Source organism: Vipera berus, assembly GCF_964194415.1.
Source record: "Vipera berus genome assembly, chromosome: 3".
NCBI classification, from domain to species: Eukaryota; Metazoa; Chordata; class Lepidosauria; order Squamata; family Viperidae; genus Vipera; species Vipera berus.
The window spans coordinates 123,194,710-123,218,037 of record NC_138204.1 but is presented as its reverse complement, the minus strand read 5'-3'; the positions used below and the strand labels follow the sequence as shown (position 1 = coordinate 123,218,037).

General features: G+C 36.4%; 1 protein-coding gene across 1 annotated transcript in view; it reads right to left on the bottom strand.

Moving 5' to 3' along the window:
• Positions 1–360: 360 nt before the first annotated feature.
• CFAP61 (cilia and flagella associated protein 61) overlaps positions 361–23,328 on the bottom strand; it is a gene marked incomplete at both ends in the record, with an annotated part of 146,327 nt that continues 123,359 nt past the window's right edge. Inside the window, 2 exons of the mRNA XM_081325248.1 lie at positions 361–561; positions 9,696–9,786. Of these exons, the coding sequence (XP_081181374.1) occupies positions 361–561; positions 9,696–9,786 (292 nt within the window). The remainder of the gene's footprint in view (positions 562–9,695; positions 9,787–23,328) is intronic.

Genomic DNA, 23,328 nt, shown 5'->3' with positions numbered 1-23,328 from the left:
GCAGAGTCAGGTTGATGAAATGACGTACTTTATTTTACTTTATCGTTGAGTCTGTAGCGCTGAGACATACCTTATTATTGAAGTTGTTGGCCTCAGATCAGATAAATAGAACTTTAGTTGATTCTCTTGTCTTAATATGTCTGCACGTGTGGTTATATACCCTTGTCTAAGAGGATGGTTTGCTTGTTTTGTTTTTATTTTTAATTATTTAACATGTACAAATAGCATATACTTAAATGGCAAGCTCTATCTTATTCACTGGCTAATCATAAAACGTTAGAGCTTATTTACACATCAGTTCTAAACACTTTGCTGAATTGTGCGTTCACTGCAAGAATAGTCATATTGAGTCATTCATACCTACACTATTCCTGGCCAGGCAAACATTGGTAGATGATAATTATTATAATTCAGATAATTGAGAATGCTTTTTTGTACCATGTCATAGCATATACTTTGTTTAAAGGCTTCTTTGAGATAGGTCTTTGGTCTTTCAAGTAATGAAATTTCACCTTCTACTATTTGGCGGACAAGCTCTTGCATCGAAGGTGCCTCTTCTTCCTATAAGCAAGAAGTGAGAAAAGTAAATGTCTAAAGATAAATCATTAGCTTGACTGAAGTGCTCGGGGCGGCATCGCCATCTTCTATCAGCCTAGTATGAGTAATGCAGAAGAATTTCAAAATAACCCACAAATAAATAAATTTAGCACACATCAGTAAAACGCGGCACCAAAAAGAGAATTTCTAATCTAAAACCAAACTCAACCTGGGATTTATTGCTTTGTCTCTTTAGCCAGAGGCTCTCTCGTAAGCCTCTCTTTCACCTTCACTTATTCCCAAAGCCCTGACAACAAATTCAGAGAAGCAGCTGTTCACCACATTCCCTGGAACGCAGGCAGACATCCCGGTTGATCCTCAAAGTGCTGCCTAGCACATGCCGTGTTCATTTCAATAGAATCGGTGCTGACAGAACACTTTTATTACTCAGATTTAGGGAAGCCTGACACTAGTGAAAGGGCAGAGTTTATCGCACAAGTGTGCGATAAACCATGTGAGGATAATTTGTCATTAATCTATAATGAGAAAGGAAAATGTACATACGCTACATTGTTATTACTATTTTTCCCTCCCCATTTTTCTTTCTCAATCCTTTATCGGTTATATCATCTTTCAACCCCAGAAGGTTTACTTTTAAGATAATTTGTAAAGCACCATTAATGCACCCTGTACTATATAAATTACAACAAAAACCAGTGTTTTCTGTTCCAAATCATATTAATAGGACATACTGGAATTATATATTTGTATACATATAGCATTGTTTAATGCCCAGATGTGCTTGCTTTCTTCAAAAGAACCATTTGAATTACAACTGAAAAAGAAATAAGACGTATCACTGTATTGAAATACATATGATTCACACTAACTACACACTTCCGTAAAACATCCAACGTACTGACAACTTATTGCATCACTGATCAAGATAGAAAAGGAATTTGATCCACAGAAACTAATGCAATTAACACTGACAGAATTTCACCTTATGTTTGACAGTGGGCTCACAATGCTTTATTCACCATTAATATATGTTAAAATCCTCCAGGCTATCTGGTACTGGGGCTCAAAAATTACTCAAATTATTGATTTGGGTCTGTTTGACAAGTATTCATATTGTCTCTAAGCTGTGGAAATAAGAGGAGATGAGATTCAGCAATACAACTTTGTTGGCATAAGTTGCATTTTGCCTCATCTTGGATGGTGCAGTATTTTGGTACAACAGCAAATCAGGCTGAATCTCATGATGATGAAAATGACAACGATGATGATGATAATTGTATAGTAGTATACAGACTAAGGAAAACTAAGGAAACAGGAATGCACTGGGCTTAATGGGAGTATTAAGAATATAAAAATTAAACACAAAGGGATTTAATATTAGCTGGAAAATCACAGAAGGAGAAAAATTGGAGTTCTCAAGTACAAAGAGTAAGGAGAAAAAAAATGAAATACCCAGTAACCATACGTTAAGAACAATAGACCGTACTGAACAGTATAGAAATGACTGAGAACATAGTGACATAGAAAATAGTTTCTCAGAAAATAAAACATGTACTTACGAAAGATTAAGAGATCAAAATTATATATATTTAATATGTTTGTATATTTATATCCACCTTTCTAAAAGACTTGCTAATAAAGTAAAACATTAAATAAAGTAATAGCAGAAAAGCAAAGATTGCAATAATATAGCCCAAGGTAAAGTGCATTATAATAATTCAGGTGAGCTGTAATAAAGGTATCTCACGAAATTGCATTCTGCGAAAATGGATTAAGTTGCTGCATTCTTAGTTGCTAATACCAAAGTATCAAGAGTAAAGACAATATCCAGGAAAATCCCAGGTGAGACAATATCCAGGAAAATCCCAGGTGTTAAAAAAGTAAGGCTAACAGACAAAGTATGAATACGTTAAGGCCAGATATTCCAGATAATTTTCAATCCATTTTACATTAAAGGTAGCATCTTTTCCAGACAAATGAAGCAGACTGTAGGCTGAATTATGAGTAAAATATTTGGAGAAAAGCCCATAAAACAATTGAAAAATACATATTTTGCATTCAAAAAGGTTTAAGAGTTAATCCTGACAACTCCAATTAAATAAACTCAGTAAGACCAAGTAACCATACTGATTTTGTCTGGATGCCTTTTGTTCTTCCTTCTCTCTATTATTTTTTGGGGTCCTTTAGTATTTCATTTTTCAGATTCCCATGCATCCTGAACTGCTTTTCTTTCTAGGATTTCCATCCATGGAATACAGTTAGTCCTCAACTTACAGCAGTTTGTTTAGTGACCATTCAAAGTTACAACAGCACTGAAAAATGTGACTTATGACCGTTTTTCATAGTTATGACCTTTGCAGCATCTCCATGATTACGTGATCAAAATTCAGATACTTGGCAAGTGGTTCATATTTATGACTGTTGCTGTGTCCCAGGATCAAGTGATTACCTTTTGTGACCTTCTGACAAACAAAGTCAATGGGGAAGCCAGATTCACTTAATAACTAGGTTACTAACTTATCAACTGCCATGATACGCTGGGGCAAGAAAAATCATAAAATGGGGCAAAACTCACTTAATAAATGTCTCGCTTAACAACAGAAATTTTGGGCTCAATTGTGGTCGTAAGTCAAGGACTACCTGTACTTCCCAATCTCTCTCTTAGTTTGTTGAAGTCATCTCTCTTAAAGTCTAAGAGTCTGTTGTTCAGTCACCTGGTACTGCATTATAGTGAATTCTAGTATGACATGGTCACTTTCTCCCAAACTTCTTACAACTTCCTCTCCTTCAATCATCTCACCCCAGTTAGTTAGGATTAAGTCCAATATAGCTAACCCTCTAGTTCCCACTCCACCTTTTGAGTGACAAGTTGTCAACTAGGCACATCAGAAACCTGTTTGATCTCCCACTCACTGCAGAGTTTGTTTCCCACGATGTCAGGGTAGTTAAAAGCCCCACATTAGTGGTGTGTTTCCTGAGTACCTTGGATAATTGATTAGCAGAAAGTTCTGCTTGGTATTACACACTTATGGCAATGTCATTTATTTTTCCTCCAGTATTCACCCAAATGCTTTCAAGAAGGCTTTCATCCCTAATATTGTGTATTTCTGTAAAGGTGTAGTAATTCTTTACATACAATGCAATTCCTCCCCCTCCCTTTTTGAGTTAATTCTGTCTCTTTTAAACAATTTATATCTTTCTAGTAGCATGTTCCAGTCATGGGTGCCATCCCACCAAGTCAGTAATAGCAATAATATTGTATCTGCCTTGATGTATTAGAACTTCAAGTTGTCCTTGTTTGATACCCAAATTCTGAGCATTAGTGTAAAGACATCTAAGCTCATTATGGCTGACCTTGCATTTGCATCCTATGTCTCCTGTTTTATACACGGATGCAGTATTGCAAGTGTGGTTTTACGAAGGCTTTATAAAGCGGTACTAATACTTCACATGATTTTGATTCTATGCCTCTATTTATACAACCAAAGGTTGTATTAGCTTTTTGGGCTGCTGCCACACATTGCTGGCTCATATTTAAGTGATCATCCACTAGGACTCCAGGGTCCCACTCACAGTTACTATTTTTGAGCCAGGTTTCGCCTAATCTATTCTTGTACCTTTGGTTTTTCCTGCCTACATGTAAAACCTTGCTTTTCTCTACATTAAATTTCATGTTGTTGGATAGGGCCCATTGTTCAAGTCTGTTAAGATCTTTTTGGATCCTGAGCTGGGCTGTTGGCTATTGCTGCCAGCTTAGTGTCATCTGCAAATTTGATGAGTTTCCCCTTCTATTCTTCATCTAAATCATTTATGAAGATATTGAAGAATACTGGGTTTAAATTAATGGTTAATTGCAAGTTAATTGTAATAGTTATATAACACTTTCTGGGAGTTGGGTACCAACACAATTGATTACATCATTATTTCAATCCAATGAGTTTAACTTACTGGACTTATTTTAGATGATAATGAACAGACCAGATGGTGGTCACCTTCTGTTGACCCTGGATTTATAGTTTCCTCAAAACTGCATACATCTTGACAAATTTCACCATACTGATTCAGAAGGGATGTATTGCAATGAGGACTAAATGAATTAATAGGTTGAATAAAAATTGTGCATTTACACCAGATACAACCAATTTCTTTTAAACTACTGTAATGAATGAGAGACCATTAATTTAGTAAAATTTAAAATTTTGACTTGAAGTCTGCAGAGCCACCTGCTGGAAGACAGAATAAAGAGTTCACATCCCAGACAACCAAGATCTAAACCTTGGTTTAATCTAGAATATGTACATGTTTAAAAATAACTTATTAGCTCCCGTCCCCCACTTTGGAAGAACTGAGATCAGAACTTTGTCTTATACTATAAAACTGATAGACATTTGATTCAAAATCAGTAGAAAAAAAGAACTTATTAATGGAATCTTTAATTTACTTGCAGAATTTTTTGTCTCCAAATGTAGAGGTCATTCCATTATAGCCAAACTACCCAATACAACACAGATTTATTAATCTTTATCCAAATTTCTATTGCTGTTTTAGCTAAAAATGATCAGCATGGAAATCCCTTTCCCCCCAAAAAAGTATGACAGAGATGCTGTTATATATATATATATATACACATATATATATATACATATGTGTCAAATACTTGTTAACTATTTAGATTACCTTGCTAGGCCCCAAACATGGGACAAATCTTTATTTCCTGTTTCAGCCTATCTTGAAGGCCATCGAACAGGCAGTAGTCACACCGGTGACAGCTCATATATTTGTGTAAATTACTAACAAAGAATTAAGGGAGACTGAAATGCATTTCAAACTTATTAGTTTTCATCAGTCAGCCATACCCTTCTGAGATTCAATCAGCCCAGGTTCGAATCTCAGAAGGGTATGGCTGACTGATGAAAACTAATAAGTTTGAAATGCATTTCAGTCTCCCTTAATTCTTTGTTAGTAATTTACACACACACACACACACACACACACACACACACACACACACACACACATATATATACATATACATATACATATACATACACACACACACACACACACACACACACATATATATATATATTAGATAACATCTGTGTACTTTGAACTAGGGCTGCAGTACACATGGATTTATTCAGAGTTATTACGGTAGTCATGAAGGCTACCAGGAGCTTTCAGATTCAGAAACTTCACAGATATTTTGAAATTAGGACTTTGGAGAGTGGTCCAGATATTGGGTTTTTTTATCTCAATGTTTTTCTATTGCCTCTTTTTAAAAAATCATGTTTAAATAAAGAAGACAAAAACCGAATTATTATTATTATTTATTTCTCTTACATCTGGAACACCCATTTTCTAAACCTCATTCTACTATTCCTGTGTTGATGCAAAAGATAGATGCCTTTAGCAAAATAACAGATTACTCTATTAATTGGTCCAAATCGGAATTGATGCCAATGAGTTAAAGTACACATCCATTTAAGGAATATCAATTCTGCATTTTTACCATCTCCATTAATTATCTTGGTATGTGTATACCAAAGAACATAACTCAGTTACTAACATGTAATATAAATAAAATATATAAAGAGATTTCTTTAGAAATTGATTGACAGAAGTAATTATCTTCTGGGGAAAGGTGAATGCTGCTAAAATGAATATTATTCTCAGATTAATTTATATTCTGATAGAAATTCCAGTTTACCTGGAAAACACTTTCAGAAATTAAAATTTCTGCTTAGAAAATTTTTATGGATTTTTCAAATCAGAAAATATCTTTACAGAAAATGCAGTTACCAGTTAATGGGGGAGGGTTCAGCTTTCCACATCTGGAACTATATCATCATTCTTACCTATTGTCAAGTATTAAATATTGGAAGTCAATAATCATGTTAATTTTCCAATTGGGACAACTTTAGAACACACATATATAACACCTGTGGTTGGATCGATAATATTAGCATCTAAATATACTAAAACTCTAGAATCTCTGAAAACAATAATGTCAATTAGAAAGCTATGAATGTGCAATAAAAATATATTTGACTCTTTTTCTCATGTCAATTTGACTTTATGGGAAAACCCAACTTCAAAAATTAGGAAAAAGATGGTGGTTTAGAAAAATTGAATAGAAAATGTGATATTGTCTTTAAATCAACTGACAGATGTTGAAGATGAATTTTGAAGATAATCTGTATTACAAGACAAATATCATCTATCAGATATTACCCAATGGCAATATTTACAATTACATTTGTAACATTGTTTGGACCAGTAGCATTTTAGCTTCTGGGACATTAGAACAACTGTTAAATCCTTTAGAACTAAAATACCTATTACCGTAGTTTATATATATATATATTTGTTATCAGTAAATCAATTTAGAACACAGATGTTCAGAAATGAGTGAAATGAAGGATTAGTGGTTCCTATATTGCCTAGAAAATGGGAGAGTGTCTTAATTTTTATAGCAAGTGTCAATGGGCCTCATCTTATTACTTACAAAATAAAAAATAATATTTAAAACTTATTGGACTCCATTATATTTGTATAGAAAAGGACTGTCAAAAGCTGCACTGCTGGAGATGTATTATGTAAGGATAATGCTTCTTTAATACAGGAATCCCCAACCGGTCTGTGGCCAGGTGGAAACCAGGTGGCATAAGTGGCAGATGAGTGTGCAAAGCTTTATTTGCGTGTGTGTGTGTGAACAGGTTGCGCATGTGAAACCATCCCCTATTCCCCTGACGCTGCTGCTGCCAGTCCATGGAACCAGAAAAGATGGAGACCACTGCTTTAAGATAAATGCTTCTACTATGTTCGCTATTTACTAAGTAGTAGTATATATAAACATGATTGTGCAAAAAAGCTAAAATTTTCAGAGGCTAATATTCTTTTGAACTATATGTCCTCGACTTACGACCATAACGGACCCCCAAATTTCTGTTGTTAAGTGAAACGTTAAGTGAATTTTGCCCCATTTCATGACTTTTCTTGTCCTAGTTAAGTGAATTGCTGCAATTGGTTAAGTTAGTAACGCAGTTGTTAAGTGAATTTGGCTTCTGACTTTGCTTGTCAAAAGATTGCAAAAGGTGACCACACTGCAACTATCATAAATAACAATCAGTTGCCAAGCATTCAAATTTTGATCACATGACCTTGGGGATGCTGCAACGGTCATAAGTGTGAAAAATGATTATAAGTCACTTTTTTCAGTACTGTAGCTTCAAATGGTCACTAAACAAACTGTTGTAAGTCGAGGACTACCTGTACCTAATACATGATATTTGAAACTCGGATGTAAATGGATTCTCCATTTCCTTATATGGCTAAAAGACTGATATTGCAGCATTGGAAAAATAAATGCATGGTTCCATTTATTCAATAGGTTGAAAAGCTGATTGCATTTGCCTCTTACAAGCATATTGCCTGTAGATATATAGACTTGGTATAAACAAATATAGATAATACTAGTGACCAGGTTATGAGAAACCCCACAAAAACTACTTATGACACTGTTTTGAAGTTTTGGCTGCTGCACCGCCCCAGTGGTCATTTGCCCTTATGACTAATTGCAGGCCAGTTATAGCACCCTCGTCTCTCCCCCCCAATCCCATCCCAACTCAACAGGCCTGCTCCCCACCTCCCATCACCCATTGCACACTTATTTTTTCAAGATCTCAAAAGCTCATGTTGGGAAAGGAGGGCAGGCTATTTTTCCCAGGCCATATGGCTGGCTCCTGGAAGTGGCTGACATTTTTAGTGTGCCCACAGTTACTTGTGGTTACGCTGAAAGATGGCCACTTCTGGGATGGGCCGCACCATTCTGCTTTCCTAAACCGCTCTATGCAGTGCTGTGGAAAGCTTCGGAGCTCCAGATATTTTCAAAAGGTAAGTGCACTATGGGTAATGAGGGTGGGATGGAGGCCCAAACCCTATGGGGACCCAGTGGAGGTGAAAAGGCCCGAGAGTCCCAGGGGAGGGGTAATCAGTAATTAAGGAATTACCAAGAAGAAAACGGCATCCCCACCAACACTGGTAGGGCAAGCTATTGTATATAAACAGGGAGCAAACTCCAGATTTACAAGCACTGATGATGTTACTTAGGTAATGAAATATCTGCAAGCAAAAGAACTTTACATCTGGTAACATTCAGTGAATGCAAAAATCATTTTGATTTGATTTGATTTGATTTCTATAGCTGTACATCTGAACAAGTGCCTCTAGGGCAGGGGTGTCAAACTCGCAATGTCACGTGATGGGTGGTGACGTATTGCAACTTTTTTGCCATTGCCAGCAATAGGGTGGGCGTGGTTTCACTATGATGCATCCAGCCCGTGGGCCAGCAGTTTGACACCCCTGCTCTAGGGAATGTATATCAAATATACTGAGTAATAGCTGAAAAGCATGCCTGGACATGCAGGTATAGGCATGTATGGGACACTACTTTGTGAGTTAATAAGAAGTGTTCCCTGATTCCTTCTTGCTTCCATGCGTGGAGAACTACCTCATTTGAATGCTTTACGCAGTCCTATTAACAATTAACTTCACACTTGGCTATGGGCTTTCTAGAGGCCAACTATTGAAGGGGATCTTCGCACTAATAAACTGTTGAACTGATCCTGTAGGACTATTATGTTCCTAAGTAATTATTCTAGGAAAATTAAAGCAGTTAATCCATTCAAGAAAATGCAATGCAGACGTACAGTAACAGGACATTGAAATTGATATAAACCGCATATAAAACTTCCAAAAGTTTATAATTATTTGTTTGTTTGCTTGTATACCACCTTTATTATTTTAACAAATAAGTCAAGGTGGCAAATATATCCAGCACACCTTCCTCCTCCTATTTTCCCCACAACAACAATCCGGTGAGGTGAGTTGGGCTGAAAGAGAGTTACTGGCCCAAGGTTGTTCAGGTTCTAGCTATCATGGCTAAAACTCACAGTTTCCTGCTTTCTAACCTGGTGCCTTAACTACTAGACCAACCTGGCTCTAATAATATTCTGGAGCTTTACAGTGTAAGAGTAAAGAAGAAACAACAAACTTCCAGCTTGTTGAAATATGAAAGCAAATAATCAGCAATAATAAATGCTTATATTAAATGCCTATAGGATGATTTTTTTTACCTGGACAGATACTAAGATCTGACGTAGTTCCTTCTTCAGATCATTAAAACGATCTTGATAGATGGCCAAGGCCCAAGGTTCCTTAAAGTAGCTGGTTAAAAAGACAAAATTTAGTTACCCAGTGTGCCTCATTAAGGGCTAAAAAGTGTTTACCTGCTTTTTTGCTTTTATAAATTACAGTTCTGGACCCATCATGATAGTTTGTTCATAAAATGCCTGCCATAACAGCATGGTCAATCAATTCTTTTAATGGATGTTCCTGATGTACAGCCAACTTCAGTAATTACATTTAAAGTGGCTTAATTCAGAGCTGTGGCAAGAGCCAGTGAAGAATCCTGATTTTATCAGAATTTAAAAGCCTGAAGACCTGTGAGGAGCTGTGTCTCCATTATCTGTTCTCATTTGAGAAAAGCAGATGGTAGGATTAACTGAACTTCTGCATAAACAAATTACATTTGTGTAGACAATGACACAAATGTTGTTTATCATTTACGTTTCTGGATTAATAAAGCCAGAAAACAGGCCATAATCATGTTGCAATATGTTCCTTGCACTAGTGCACTGCAGCTAAATTAATTTGTCAAACAAGGAAATCCTCAGTATGTCTATTCTCAAAATTAAAAAAAAGTAAAACAATAATATACAGATAGATATTTATGTAAATAACCCACATTTTATGACAAGGCAAAGGCTAAAACTGAATACATTTTTAAAATAACAAGATGATTAAAAAATGGATTCTTGGGAAGCCCTTCTAGAACAATGAAGTTCCATTATATACCTAAATGATACAAATATAAAGTACAGACAACTGAGTTAGTAAGGATAAAATAGCTGCCTCTGAAAACCTAACAGCATCATGGCAAATAAGTTATTTTGATTGTTTTATAGAATTGGCAATTGTTGTTTTAAGTACCTTACATAATGAAAAGCAAAAATGCTGTAGCCAAAGTCAGAAATCCTAAAAGGGACTTGTTAATGGAAGCATGATTAGATATGGCCAAAAAAAGAAAGCCAATTATATAACTAGAATCAGCAACTTTAGATTTTCTTCATGGTTCAATATATGTAATTTATGGAAAGATATCTGTAAAGCTTAGGTTTGCACGCTTCATCCTGCCACCTAGGCTGTTCTTGTACTTAATTAACTTTAATTAGTTCTAGTTTTCATTCCTCATGCTAGGAGAAATTCAATACCGTCACTTCAAACTGATGGTTCTAAGATGAGAAGCAGGAGGAAAATACGGGAGTTTGAGGCTAAAAAAAAGAAATATTTTTTTCCAATTTTGTTTAGTTTGTTCATCTAGATCCCCTACTTTTTATATATGATGAAATAATCAAATGTTTATTTTATTACATACTGGAAAACACAAATTTGCTTTGTGTATGATTGTGTATGCCATTGTTATCATTGTTATTATTGAAACTGTCAGCTTGATTTTAATTTTAATCTTTTTTCTTTTCCTTGCTTCTCAAATCCATTTGGTTAAGATATCTTGCTTGTCAATGAGTACTGTACATTTTCAGTCCTCTTCATTACATTTTTAAACTCTGCATTTAACCTACAGTGGTACGTTTTTTCTCTCTTCCTGTCAGATGTCAATTATCTATACAAAACATTTTTGTAGTTTTTCAAATATATAAACAAGGCGCACTCTTGTGGATTTGTGCACTCCATTCTTTCATTCATTCTGATTTCACTTCAGACTTAGTAGCTATTTTTATTCTCCCTTCAGTGACATTGGATAATCATCCTGTGCATGGACATCAGAATTTGGCATTTGATAACCTACTAATGATAGATCATGGTTGGGAGGGTCAACAGGGCCACAGCAGCTGCCTGAATTGATTGTGTAGGTAATAATGGAGCATAACTTTACAATTAACATCTTACAGAAAAGGAGTAAAAAAAGCTTAATGTTCCAGAACAAGATGCACAGCTGACCCACTTGACTGATACTGGGAATGACAGATTAGCCTCCAATGCCTCATGTTTGTTTGGGGCCAATCTAACTTTCACAATCAACTGGCTCCACCCATATCATGCAAATTATTTACTTGGAAATGAATTGATAGATTTAAACAATGTTGAGAGACCTTACAAAAATGTGGTGGATGAATTAAAAACAACAGCCAATCTGGATTATGTACTTTGGGCATAGAAAGCTGAGGTTAATGATGGAGTGAGAAGGGATGGCTGGGTAATTTCTATCACACAAATACAGCCAATATGTATTTGATAATTTGAAAATCAAAAAGGACAATTAAAGGGGTTGAGAACAGCCATGAAGAAATGAGGACAAAAAAATAATCAAGAAATACAGAGGAAGGCTAAACCTCAAGAAGCTGGTGTTACAAATGCTATGAAAGTTTTTTTTAAAAAAAACTTCATGTCAAAGAAGAAATAATTATTATATTTAGAGAAATTGGTCAATGTTTGGAAACAAAGGCTGAACTCCTCAATTCCTATGTCTGATCATCCTTTTCTCACAAAGCAAATATAATGAGTTGAGACATGAATGGAGTTAAAGTTGGTCACAGAGTACCTAAGGCATTAATTGAAGTTGCTTCTCCAGATGCTGATGAACAATTTCTCAGTCTGCTAAAAGAATTTGCTTCTGTATTATTTTAACTTCTAAAATATAGGATAGGATAGGTATTAACTATAAACCAGGGGTGTCAAACTGCTAGCCCGCAGGCTGGATGCATCATGGTGAAACCATGCTCACCCCATGGCTGGCAATGGCAAAAAAGTCATGATATGTCGCGACACGTCACGTGACATTGCAAGTTTGACACCCCTGCTATAAACATTCTTATTTACAAAAAAACTAAACATGGAGGATCCAGGAAATTATAGCTGGCCAATCTATTATCTATATTCAGTAACAGAATAAAAAAAATAACAGAGTTAGAAGGGCACCCTAGAGGTCTTCTAATCCAACCCTCTGCTCAAGCAGGATATCCTAAAACATTTCAGACAAATGGTTTTATTTTATTTTATTTTTTATATTTATTTTAATTCCATTTATATCCCGCCCTTCTCCGAAGACTCAGGGCGGCTTACAAGCTTGATATGTCTGTATTGCTTCTTTCCTCCCTTTTTTCTGTTTTCTAGGTGGAGCAGTGGGCTAATGCCTCCTTAAGTAACACCAGCTGCCTGCAATTAGTGCAGGTTCGCATCCCACCAGGCTCAAGGTTGACTCAGCCTTCCATCCTTCCGAGGTAGGTAAAATGAGGACCCAGATTGTTGGGGGCAATTAAGCTGACTTTGTAATAATGCCGCTTGGGGTGTGTGTGAAAGCCCTAATAAACAGGCATATACATAGAATGAAGGCTACTGCTAAGCTTGTAAGATTGGTTGTCCAATCTCTTCTTAAAAACCTCCAGTATTGGAGCACCCACAGTTTCTGGAGGCAAGTTGTTCCACTGGTTAATTATTCCGTCAGGAAATTTCTCCTTATTTCTAGAATGCTTCTGTAAGGACCCACCTCAGCTAACCACACAGCAGCAGAACTCTTGAAACAGGCATTGACTCAAAAGGAACTTTTATTAGGGGTTAGTGACAGTAGGGAAGTCAAGGCGAGATCTGGGAAAAAGGGAGACACAGTCTTTTCTCAAGTGTGTTAGGCATATGGTGATAGCCTACAATGTTGGGTTGAAAATATATTAACCATGATGTTGTGACTTTAAGATGTTAATTGGCCAATGGGTGTGTAAGTGTTCTTATGGCCATAAGAGGAAGCTAGGAACGTAGCTTCTCTCTCTCTGAATTCACTGCTCTCTACTATTACTGTTTTTGCTCTGTTTTGCTGTACTGTTGGTTTACTACTGTGATAAACCTGTACAACTGTGTATTGACCTCTGGACCGGTAAGAAGACTTTGTATTTTGGATTACTCCTTGGACTGTTGCTATTGTGTATGACCTGGACTGTTTATTTTTGACCGTGCATTTTTGTTTTTATACCACCTCAAAAGTAAACTACTTTCTGCTTTCACAACTCAGTGTACTCTTGTGGTTACTGTGTGACTCTTACTGCTCTCAGTACCCTTCCTTGTCTGTGCAACTCCTTGGTAGCACAAGGAGACCACTGCACAACAATTCCTTAACAAAGTGGATAGAGGCAGGAGAGGAAAAGCAGAAAGTGAAAATTATCCCAAGTGAAAGCAAACTCTCTCCCTCCTCAGCAGAATGGCAGGCCCCAAATGAGCAGATATGCAGGAAAAACAATAAGGATTTGGGGACCTGACATACAGCCCCCTCCCCCCTAGAAGAATGGGAAATCCACCTAGAAAACAGAAAAAAGGGAGGAAAGAAGCAATACAGACATATCAATCAGGTTTATCAGGATATTTAACATGGAAACATTTGAGAAGACTAGGGGCTCTAACATGTTTCTTGTACATCCACTCATTCTGGGAGGAAGGAAAGTCCTTCCAAGCTACTAGGTACTGTGTCACCCCATGATGTTTTCGAGTCATGCCCTGTTTGCATTACGTTAAGTCTGGGACATAAAGTTTCTCTCCAATTCAGGCTAATCCATCTTTTAACACACACAGGTTATTATGGTTCTGAAACCACTTGCCGGTTTCTAACACAGTTTTAAAGTCCTGCAACAAAGTTTTTTCAATAGGAGCCACAGGTCTTGACTGGGCCCTGGTGGTTACAGGGGCTGCTAATTGCCGAAGATGTAGAAATGGTTTAGTCACTTCTGCTTTCTTGCTGTTATATTATGGTAGTCTGGACAATGCGTCTGCTAAAAAATTCTTTCCCCCAGGGAGGTAATGGATAGTGAAATCAAAGCGATGAAAGTGTTGGGACCACCTTGCTTGTTTGGGTGAGAGTTTATGATCAGTCCACACTTGAAATGGTATTTTACTCAATTCCAGGAAATGCCTCCAAGTGAGGAGAACCCATCGTAGAACATAGGCCTCCTTCTCCCAAGCTGCCCACCTCTGCTCAGTCTCTGATAATTTTCTAGAGGTGTAAGCACAAGCTTGCAATTGTCCCTTTTTATTTCTTTGTAATAAAACTGCTCCTACAGCCACATCGCTTGCATCAGCTTGAATTACAAATGGCTGTTCTGTGTCCAGATGTTTGAAAACTGACTCCACAGAAAACAGTCTTTTCTCAAGTGGATAGAGGCGGGAGAGGAAAAGCAGAAAGCGAAAGTTATCCCAAGTAAAAGCAAACTCTCCCCCCCCAGCAGAATTGCAGGCCCCAAACAAGAGCCCATATGTAGAGAAAACAATAATTATTTGGGGATCTGACAGCTTCTCTCCTTGATTAGTTTCCATCCATTGCTTCTTGTCCTGCCTTCAGGTGCTCTGGAAAATAGATTGACCCACTCTTCCTTGTGGCAGCACCTTAGATATTTGAACACTGCTATTATATCACCCCTAGCCCTTCTTTTCATTAAACTAGATATACCCAATTCTTGTGACTATTCTTCATATGTTTTAACCTCCAGTCTCCTAATCATATTTGTAGCTCTTCGCTGTACTCTTTCCAGAGTCTCAACATTTTTTTATATATCATGGCAACCAAAACTGGATGCAACATTCCAAGTGTGGTCTTACCAAGGCATTATTAAGTGGTATTAATACTTCATATGACCTTGATTCTATACCTCTGTTAATGCAGGCTAGGAATGTGTTGTTGTTTTTTGGCAGTTGCAGCATACTGCTAGCTGATATTTAAGATACTGTCCACTAGGACAGATAATAAAATTCAGGATGTGAAACACTTTAAAAACAATGCACCAATTATTTAGTGACAACATGAATATGTTAAGAATAAATAATGTCAGACTAACTTTATTAATTTTCATTTTGAATTATATAACTTCCTTCCCCATCAAGTCTCGCTATGTCATCAGGAGTTCTTGGGAGAGATGACAAAAAATGTCAGGAGAATATGACAAAAGTATACACTCCTAACAAAGTCACTCACAGAGTTGAAAGCCATTTCAACTGCCAGCTAAAGAGAGCAGGCATCTATATTATAAACTGACTGATGATACAGTGTCAGATAATGGGCCTCTCAGGTCATATGGTAATCAACATGCTATTGAGAAAATGCTGAGAATCTTTTGAAGTACTAATGGTGCTTATTAATGGCTAGATTAAAGCTTTTGGGACACTTAGTTGCTGGTGCTGTCATGCAGGAAAAGAAAATCCAAATCTTCAATCACTGAATTACAGTAGGAATATAGACAACAAGAAGCATGAACAAGACAGAGAAAGATGAAATGAATTGATTGTGCACTGAATTTTGGCTATTAGCGATTTGTAAAATACTGGAATAGGACATTTTCACTTAGAAGATTATACTATTTACTATTAAGGACATGAAAAACAAAAGAGTTTTGTATTTTAACTTTCTTTTGAATAAAATAAAAATAGAAATTTAAAAAAAAGAATATATGATACTAGAAGATGAAGTAAAATTTGTTGGTTCATTAATTATAGAAAGGCCTTCAACCCTGCTGGCTGTGCCAAGCTGTGAAATATCCTTAGGAAAATGGCAATCCCAGAATATCTTATTTTGCTCTTAGGAAACTTAACATTCCGGACAGGCAACCAAAGTCCACATGTAGCTATAAGAAAATTGGCTTCATCTTGACAAAAGGGAGGGACAAGTCTGATCTTGTTTAGTTAACCTATATGATGAACAAATACTGAGGAAACTGCATTACAAGAACATGAGAATGATATCAGGACAATGATTTAAAGGCTAAACAGCTTATGTAATGATGTAATGAAATATAAGGTGGATGATGCAATAATAGGAATGACTCAGCAGGTATGTGTATCCCTTTAAGAGTCTGAGTATAAAAGGGAAGGCTTTGATGGAGTCTTTCTCATCTGTTTCCTGCTGTAACTGCTGTGTGTTGAAGTTTGCTGCATTACCATGTGTAAGTATTTTGTTCCTAGTGTATATTGTAGATAGTGTAGTATAATTTCTGGTTTTGCAGTTAGTGCACGCTGATTTAATTGGTCCTATGGCACCCTCTCTTGGAGGAGCTAGGTACATATTAGTCTTAGTAGATGACTACACCAGGTATGGGTTCTGCTATTCATTACATACTAAAACTGAAGTTCTACAACAGTTTAAGCAATGGGTGAACTTTATAGAGAGAAGGTATGGCCACTGATTGTTCCACTGATTAATTGTACTAACTGTCAGGAAATTTCTCCTAGGTTGTTTCTTTCTTTGATTATTTTCCACCCATTGCTTCTTGTCCTGCCCTCAGGCGCTTTGGATTAAAAATAAATTAAAATTTTTAAAATTTTAAATTAAAAATAATCTTATTAGATTAATATTCTGAAAATAAATGTAGTGGGATAAATTATGTGCTTACAAAACAGAAAATAAGGTCACAGATATGGAATGGAGAAAAATTGGGCTTCAGTTCCAATTATGAAAAAGATGACAGAAAAGAGGATAAGGAGTGTAGGAAACAATAATAGTCTTAAATTATAAGAAGGATGGTTTCAAAAGAACAGAAGAAAATTCCTAATAATAACAGCAGTTCAACAATAGAACCAATATAGAAACCTTTTGAAAGCTACAGTATACAAGCATGTAAACTATGGGTTCTGGCACATTTTTTTAAGAATAACTGTTTTATCAGTTATTACCTTCTATTCTTTATAAGTTGGTGCATGCTTAATTCATGCTTAATTAAAGACATAGAAATAAGATTATTAGTAAATCCAAATTCTTGTACCATTAAAATAATATTGTGATTCAATAAAGCAGTATTTTATACTTTTAATGAAATTCCAAAGTTAAGTACTCCATCAGTAAAATGAAGCTATAGAAACCCAACTGAAGATGAATTAACAATCCAATCTGCTGGTTTTGCAATAAAAGATGGGAAGGAATGAAACGCAGAAAGCAAGAATTCAAAAAAGTTCAGAATCCCCACAGTCCTGCAGACAACATTTGGGATAAGTATTTACACTGTTTAAAATATTCCAGAACACAGGGATTTGATCAGCCATCCTGGTTGATATCTGATTGTTGGGCAATGTAATCATGTATGCAAAGATCTGATAATGACAAGTCAAGGTTACTCTCTTGCTTATCCCTCTGATATTATATTGTAGTCTCCTCTCTAATATTAAAGTTATACTGTAAACCACTGAAAGTTAAGGGAGGACTTGCTTCAAACCTTTAAAAATTATAATACACCTTTTTTCACTCATTAACAGGTAAATTATTATGTGGGGCTTTGAAATGTGCATTCCCCTAAAGTAAACCTTTTTTTAAAAAAAATGCAATTATTATTGATGGTTTACAATTTTCAGCAGTTTATTTCCTTAGTTTTTTGTTTATTTTTGAAGAGAAAGATTTTTAAAAAGTACTGGTAGATTTCACAGCAGAATTCCCTTTTGTATTAATAAAAACAGGAGCTAGTGATACAGGCAATCCTCACTTAACAGAGGAAATTTGGATCATAATTTTGGTTGCTAAATGATACAATTGTAAAGCAAACTAATTGTGCTGTTTAGCAATGGTGGTTCCAGCAGTCTCTGGTTACTGGGTTTAAGTGAATCACCACAGGTCATTAAGTGTGAAATGTACATGATTGACTTTTGACTGACTACTAGCTTCCCCACTGAGTTTGCTTATGGGAAACCGATAGGGAAGGCTGCAAATCATGATCACGGAACTGTGGACTCTGTGATAGAAAAATAAGCGAGTTGGCAAGAACCCCAATTATGATCATATGTTAATGGGGTGCTGTGATTGCCAGAACTTTGAGAACCAGTCAGTCATAAATACCAATCATTTGGTGTCATCATAAGTTCAAATAGTTATTGAACAAGAGATCATTAATTGAGAACTATCTGTAGAGCTTCCATCTCTTTATGTGCATGGCTACTTCTATATGTATTGAATTGCTATGTCAGAGACAACATGGGTTTGTTATATTGATTTTTACAGATGCAAGAATTATACATTAATATACTTAAGAAATATTTCTTAGAATAGACACAATCAAGCTAAAGTTAAGCCCTTAAAGTTCCAGCATACATATTATAAAAACCAGCAAAATTAAATGTTATTATGCAAAAATCTCTAAAGAAATCTTATATGGTAAATTATTGTTTGGCTCTAAATTCAGTTAGTCATGCTTAGATCCTATTGAAATCATTAAGACTAGTTAGTCATGGCTAATTGAAATGTCACTCTAATCAGTGGGGGAAAGAACAATTAACTTCATTAAAATTGAACCTACTACTTCTCTCCTACAGCTTTTTGCTCATGACTGTGCCTCAAGTCTTAGTCATTTTCAAAACTTTCTTGAATGAACTGTAATCCATTTTCAACATAAGAAAGCCATACAGCTTTTTAATCCCCTGATTTCTAGGCTGAGCTATTGCTCATTAGGAGCATAGTTGTTCATTTAAAATCCAGTAATGTAATACAAGAGTGATATCTCTTAATGCTTGCTAGTGTTTCTTTGCTTTTTATATTGATCTATTATAGAAGTCTGTTTTTAATAATACAATTCAAGGTTGGCATTTGATTTGACCAGAAAAGGAAAGCTCTTATAGCTTTTATGTATTCTTTTTTTCTGGCTTTTTTTTCTTTAAAATGAACATCTAGTTATCCTAATTAGAGTTCAAAGTCTACTAAGTGGCATTAGACGCATCTAGCCATACTCACATCCTCATTTTTTGTTTTTGTTATAAAAGAAAACTGGTGACAGACTTAAAGAAATTTGCAAGAGACACTGGAGTATAAAGACATAACCTTTTTGAATGCACGTGCACAATAATACTACAGGACGATATTCCACTGACTTGTGCACTGGCCTTGACATTTTGAAAATATGTTTAACTTTAGAATTTCATATTCAACATTCATTCAGGTCTTATCTTGTTTGAATATCTTGTTTATAAAGATATTTTATGTAAATATATTTACAGAATGTTGCAATGTTCAGAATATCCTTGAGTATCCTGTTTATAAAGCCAGTTAATGTAAATATTTTTATATTAAATGTAATTTCAATCACACCTTTTGGAATACTTTATTTTATTGTGACATTCTAAATACATCACTAAAGTAGTCATTTTTAAGACCATAAAATGTCCAACTGATGGTTTTTCAACTCTTAAATATTGGAACAGGCTAAATCTTAAAAATGTTTAAAGCAAGGTAATGATTTCATATTGGATATTATTTCAATTGAAAAAAAATACACTATAGTAAGGGGGGGTAGATTAAGATTGCATCCCATATTATATATGGGGAGAGTAACTCAAGCAGTTGTTAAAGCTCTTCTCTTACCCAGATGACTTCTCTACCCTAGAAATCTTAGCCGAATAATATCATTCTCAGTTGTACCCAGAATGGTGTATCCTGAGAACTGGCTTAGGTCTATTCTCTAATTCTCCTAACAGTCTCAGGGTTAGGCCTGAAAACTGGAAACTAATATTCTTATTTTTTCCTTTTATATAAACCCCTAAGTGGAATGAAAACAAAAACAAAGCAGGGATCTAACATCAAATTTCAAGCAGTATCAAATCTCATATGTGTGATTTCAGCATACTTCAGATCAAGGAAGATCTCAAAGGTAAGATAACAAAGAAGGTGAAAATGTGCTGATCTTGGAAAAATTTGGCCATTTAATGTAATTTTTGTTTACAATTTCTTGAGACTGGAACCACTACAGGAAAATCCAATTATCACAAAATCTTAATAAAATATACTTGAAAAGATTCTGTAATTGATTTGATTTGTGCTTAGATTTCTGCTTAGATTGTAAGCCGCCCTGAGTCTTCGGAGAAGGGCGGGATATAAATGGGATTAAAAAATAAATAAATAAAAATAATGATTAGAAAGGAAAGCCTCCTTTGGCTTCTCTGTTCCGCTGGGCTGATTTTAAGAAAATGATTTTTACAATTTATAAAATTCAAAATGCACATATTTTTGTAGATTTGAAGCTAGTTTTTAATGTTGGGAAAATGTCTTGTTAAAACTCAGAATTGATTCCAGCACACTGAAATCACATTTGAAATCACGGGGGGGAAAAAATCCAACATGTCAAATTTTACCTGGCAACTGTCATTCGTGTGCATTCCCATCAAAGGGGCTTTTCCGATATTAACAAGAAGTTAGTCATATGTAATGATTTATCAGAGAGTACTAAGCAGATCCCCTTCATGGATTACTGCCTTGTCGTGGCGAAGGGGCTTGCGTAATTCAATGAAGCTATGAGCTATGCCGTGCAGGGCCACCCAAGACGGACAGGTCATAGCCGAGAGTTCTGACAAAACGTGATCCACTGGAGAAGGAAATGGCAAACCACTCCAGTATCTTTGCCGTGAAAACCCTATGGACAGTACCAAAAGGCAAAACGATATGACGCTGGAAGATGAGCCCCTCAGGTCGGAAGGCGTCCAATATGCTACTGGGGAAGAGCAGAGGGCTAGTACTAGTAGCGCCAGAAAGAATGAAGCGACTGGGCCAAAGCCGAAAGGACGCTCAGCTGTGGATGTGTCTGGTGGTGAAAGGAAAGTCCGATGCTGTAAAGATTTTTTCTCCATAGGAACCTGGAATGTAAGATCCATGAATCAAGGAAAGCTGGACGTGGTCAAACAAGAGATGACAAGACTGAACATCGACATCTTAGGTATCAGCGAACTAAAATGGACAGGAATGGGTGAATTTAATTCAGATGACCATCAGGTATACTACTGCGGGCAAGAATCCCTCAGAAGAAATGGAGTAGCCTTCATAGTCAATAAAAGAGTAGGAAAAGCAATACTGGGATACAATCCTCAAAATGACAGAATGATCTCAGTTCGAATCCAAGGCAAACCATTCAATATCACAGTAGTCCAAGTCTATGCCCCAACCACCAGTGCTGAAGAGGATGAAATTGACCGGTTCTATGAAGCCCTACAGCACCTTATAGAACTAACACCCAAAAATGATGTCCTTATCATCATGGGGGATTGGAATGCTAAAGTAGGAAGCCAAAAGATAACTGGAATAACAGGCAAGTTTGGCCTTGGAGTACAAAATGAAGCAGGGCACAGGCTGATAGAATTTTGTCAAGAGAATACGATGGTCATAGCAAACACTCTTTTCCAACAACCCAAGAGACGGCTCTACACATGGACATCACCAGACGGTCATCACAGAAATCAGATTGACTATATGCTCTGCAGCCAAAGATGGAGAAGCTCTATACAGTCAGTAAAAACAAGACCAGGAGCTGACTGTGGCTCAGACCATGAGCTTCTCCTTGCAAAGTTTAAGCTTAAACTGAAGAAAGTAGGGAAAAGCACTAGGCCACTCAGGTATGAATTAAATCATATCCCTGTTGAATATACAGTAGAGGTGACAAATAGATTTAAGGAATTAGATCTGATAGACAGAGTGCCTGAAGAACTATGGACAGAGGTTCGCGACATTGTACAACAGGTAGCAACCAAAACCATCCCAAAGAAAAAGAAATGCAAGAAAGCAAAATGGCTGTCTGAGGAAGCTTTGCAAATAGCTAAGGAAAGGAGGGAAGCGAAAGGCAAGGGAGAAAAACATAGATATGCCCAATTGAATGCAGAATTCCAGAGAATAGCTAGAAGAGATAAGAATGCCTTCTTAAATGAACAGTGCAAAGAAATAGAAGAAAACAATAGAATAGGGAGGACCAGAGATCTTTTCAAGAAAATTGGAGAGATGAAGGGAACGTTTAATGCAAAAATGGGCATGATAAAGGACCAAAATGGCAGGGACCTAACAGAGGCAGAAGAGATTAAGAAGAGGTGGCAAAATTACACAGAAGAACTATACAAGAATGAGCTTAATGTCCCTGATAATCACAATGAGGTGGTCACTGACCTCGAGCCAGACATCCTAGAATGTGAAGTGAAGTGGGCCTTAGAAAAGCTGAGCAACAACAAAGCTAGTGGAGGTGACAGTATTCCAGCTGAGCTATTCAAAATCTTAAAAGACAGTGCAGTAAAAGTGCTACACTCAATTTGCCAGCAAATTTGGAAAACTCAACAGTGGCCACAGGATTGGAAAAGATCAGTTTACATTCCAATTCCAAAGAAAGGCAGTGCCAAAGAATGTTCAAACTATCGCACCATTGCACTCATTTCTCATGCTAGTAAAGTCATGCTTAAAATCCTACAAGCTAGACTTCAGCAGTATGTGGATCGAGAACTACCAGAAGTACAGGCAGGATTTCGAAGAGGCAGAGGAACTAGAGATCAAATTGCCAACATACGCTGGATCATGGAGAAAGCTAGGGAGTTCCAGAAAAACATCTACTTCTGCTTCATTGACTATGCTAAAGCCTTTGATTGTGTGGATCATAACAAACTGTGGCAAGTTCTTAAAGAGATGGGAGTACCAGACCATCTTATTTGTCTCTTGAGAAACCTATATGCGGGTCAAGAAGCAACAGTGAGAACTGGACACGGAACCACTGATTGGTTCAAAATTGGGAAAGGAGTCCGGCAAGGCTGTATACTGTCGCCCTGCCTATTTAACTTATATGCAGAGCACATCATGAGAAAGGCAGGGCTAGATGAATCAAAAGTTGGAATTAAGATTGCCGGAAGAAATATCAACAACCTAAGATACGCAGATGATACCAC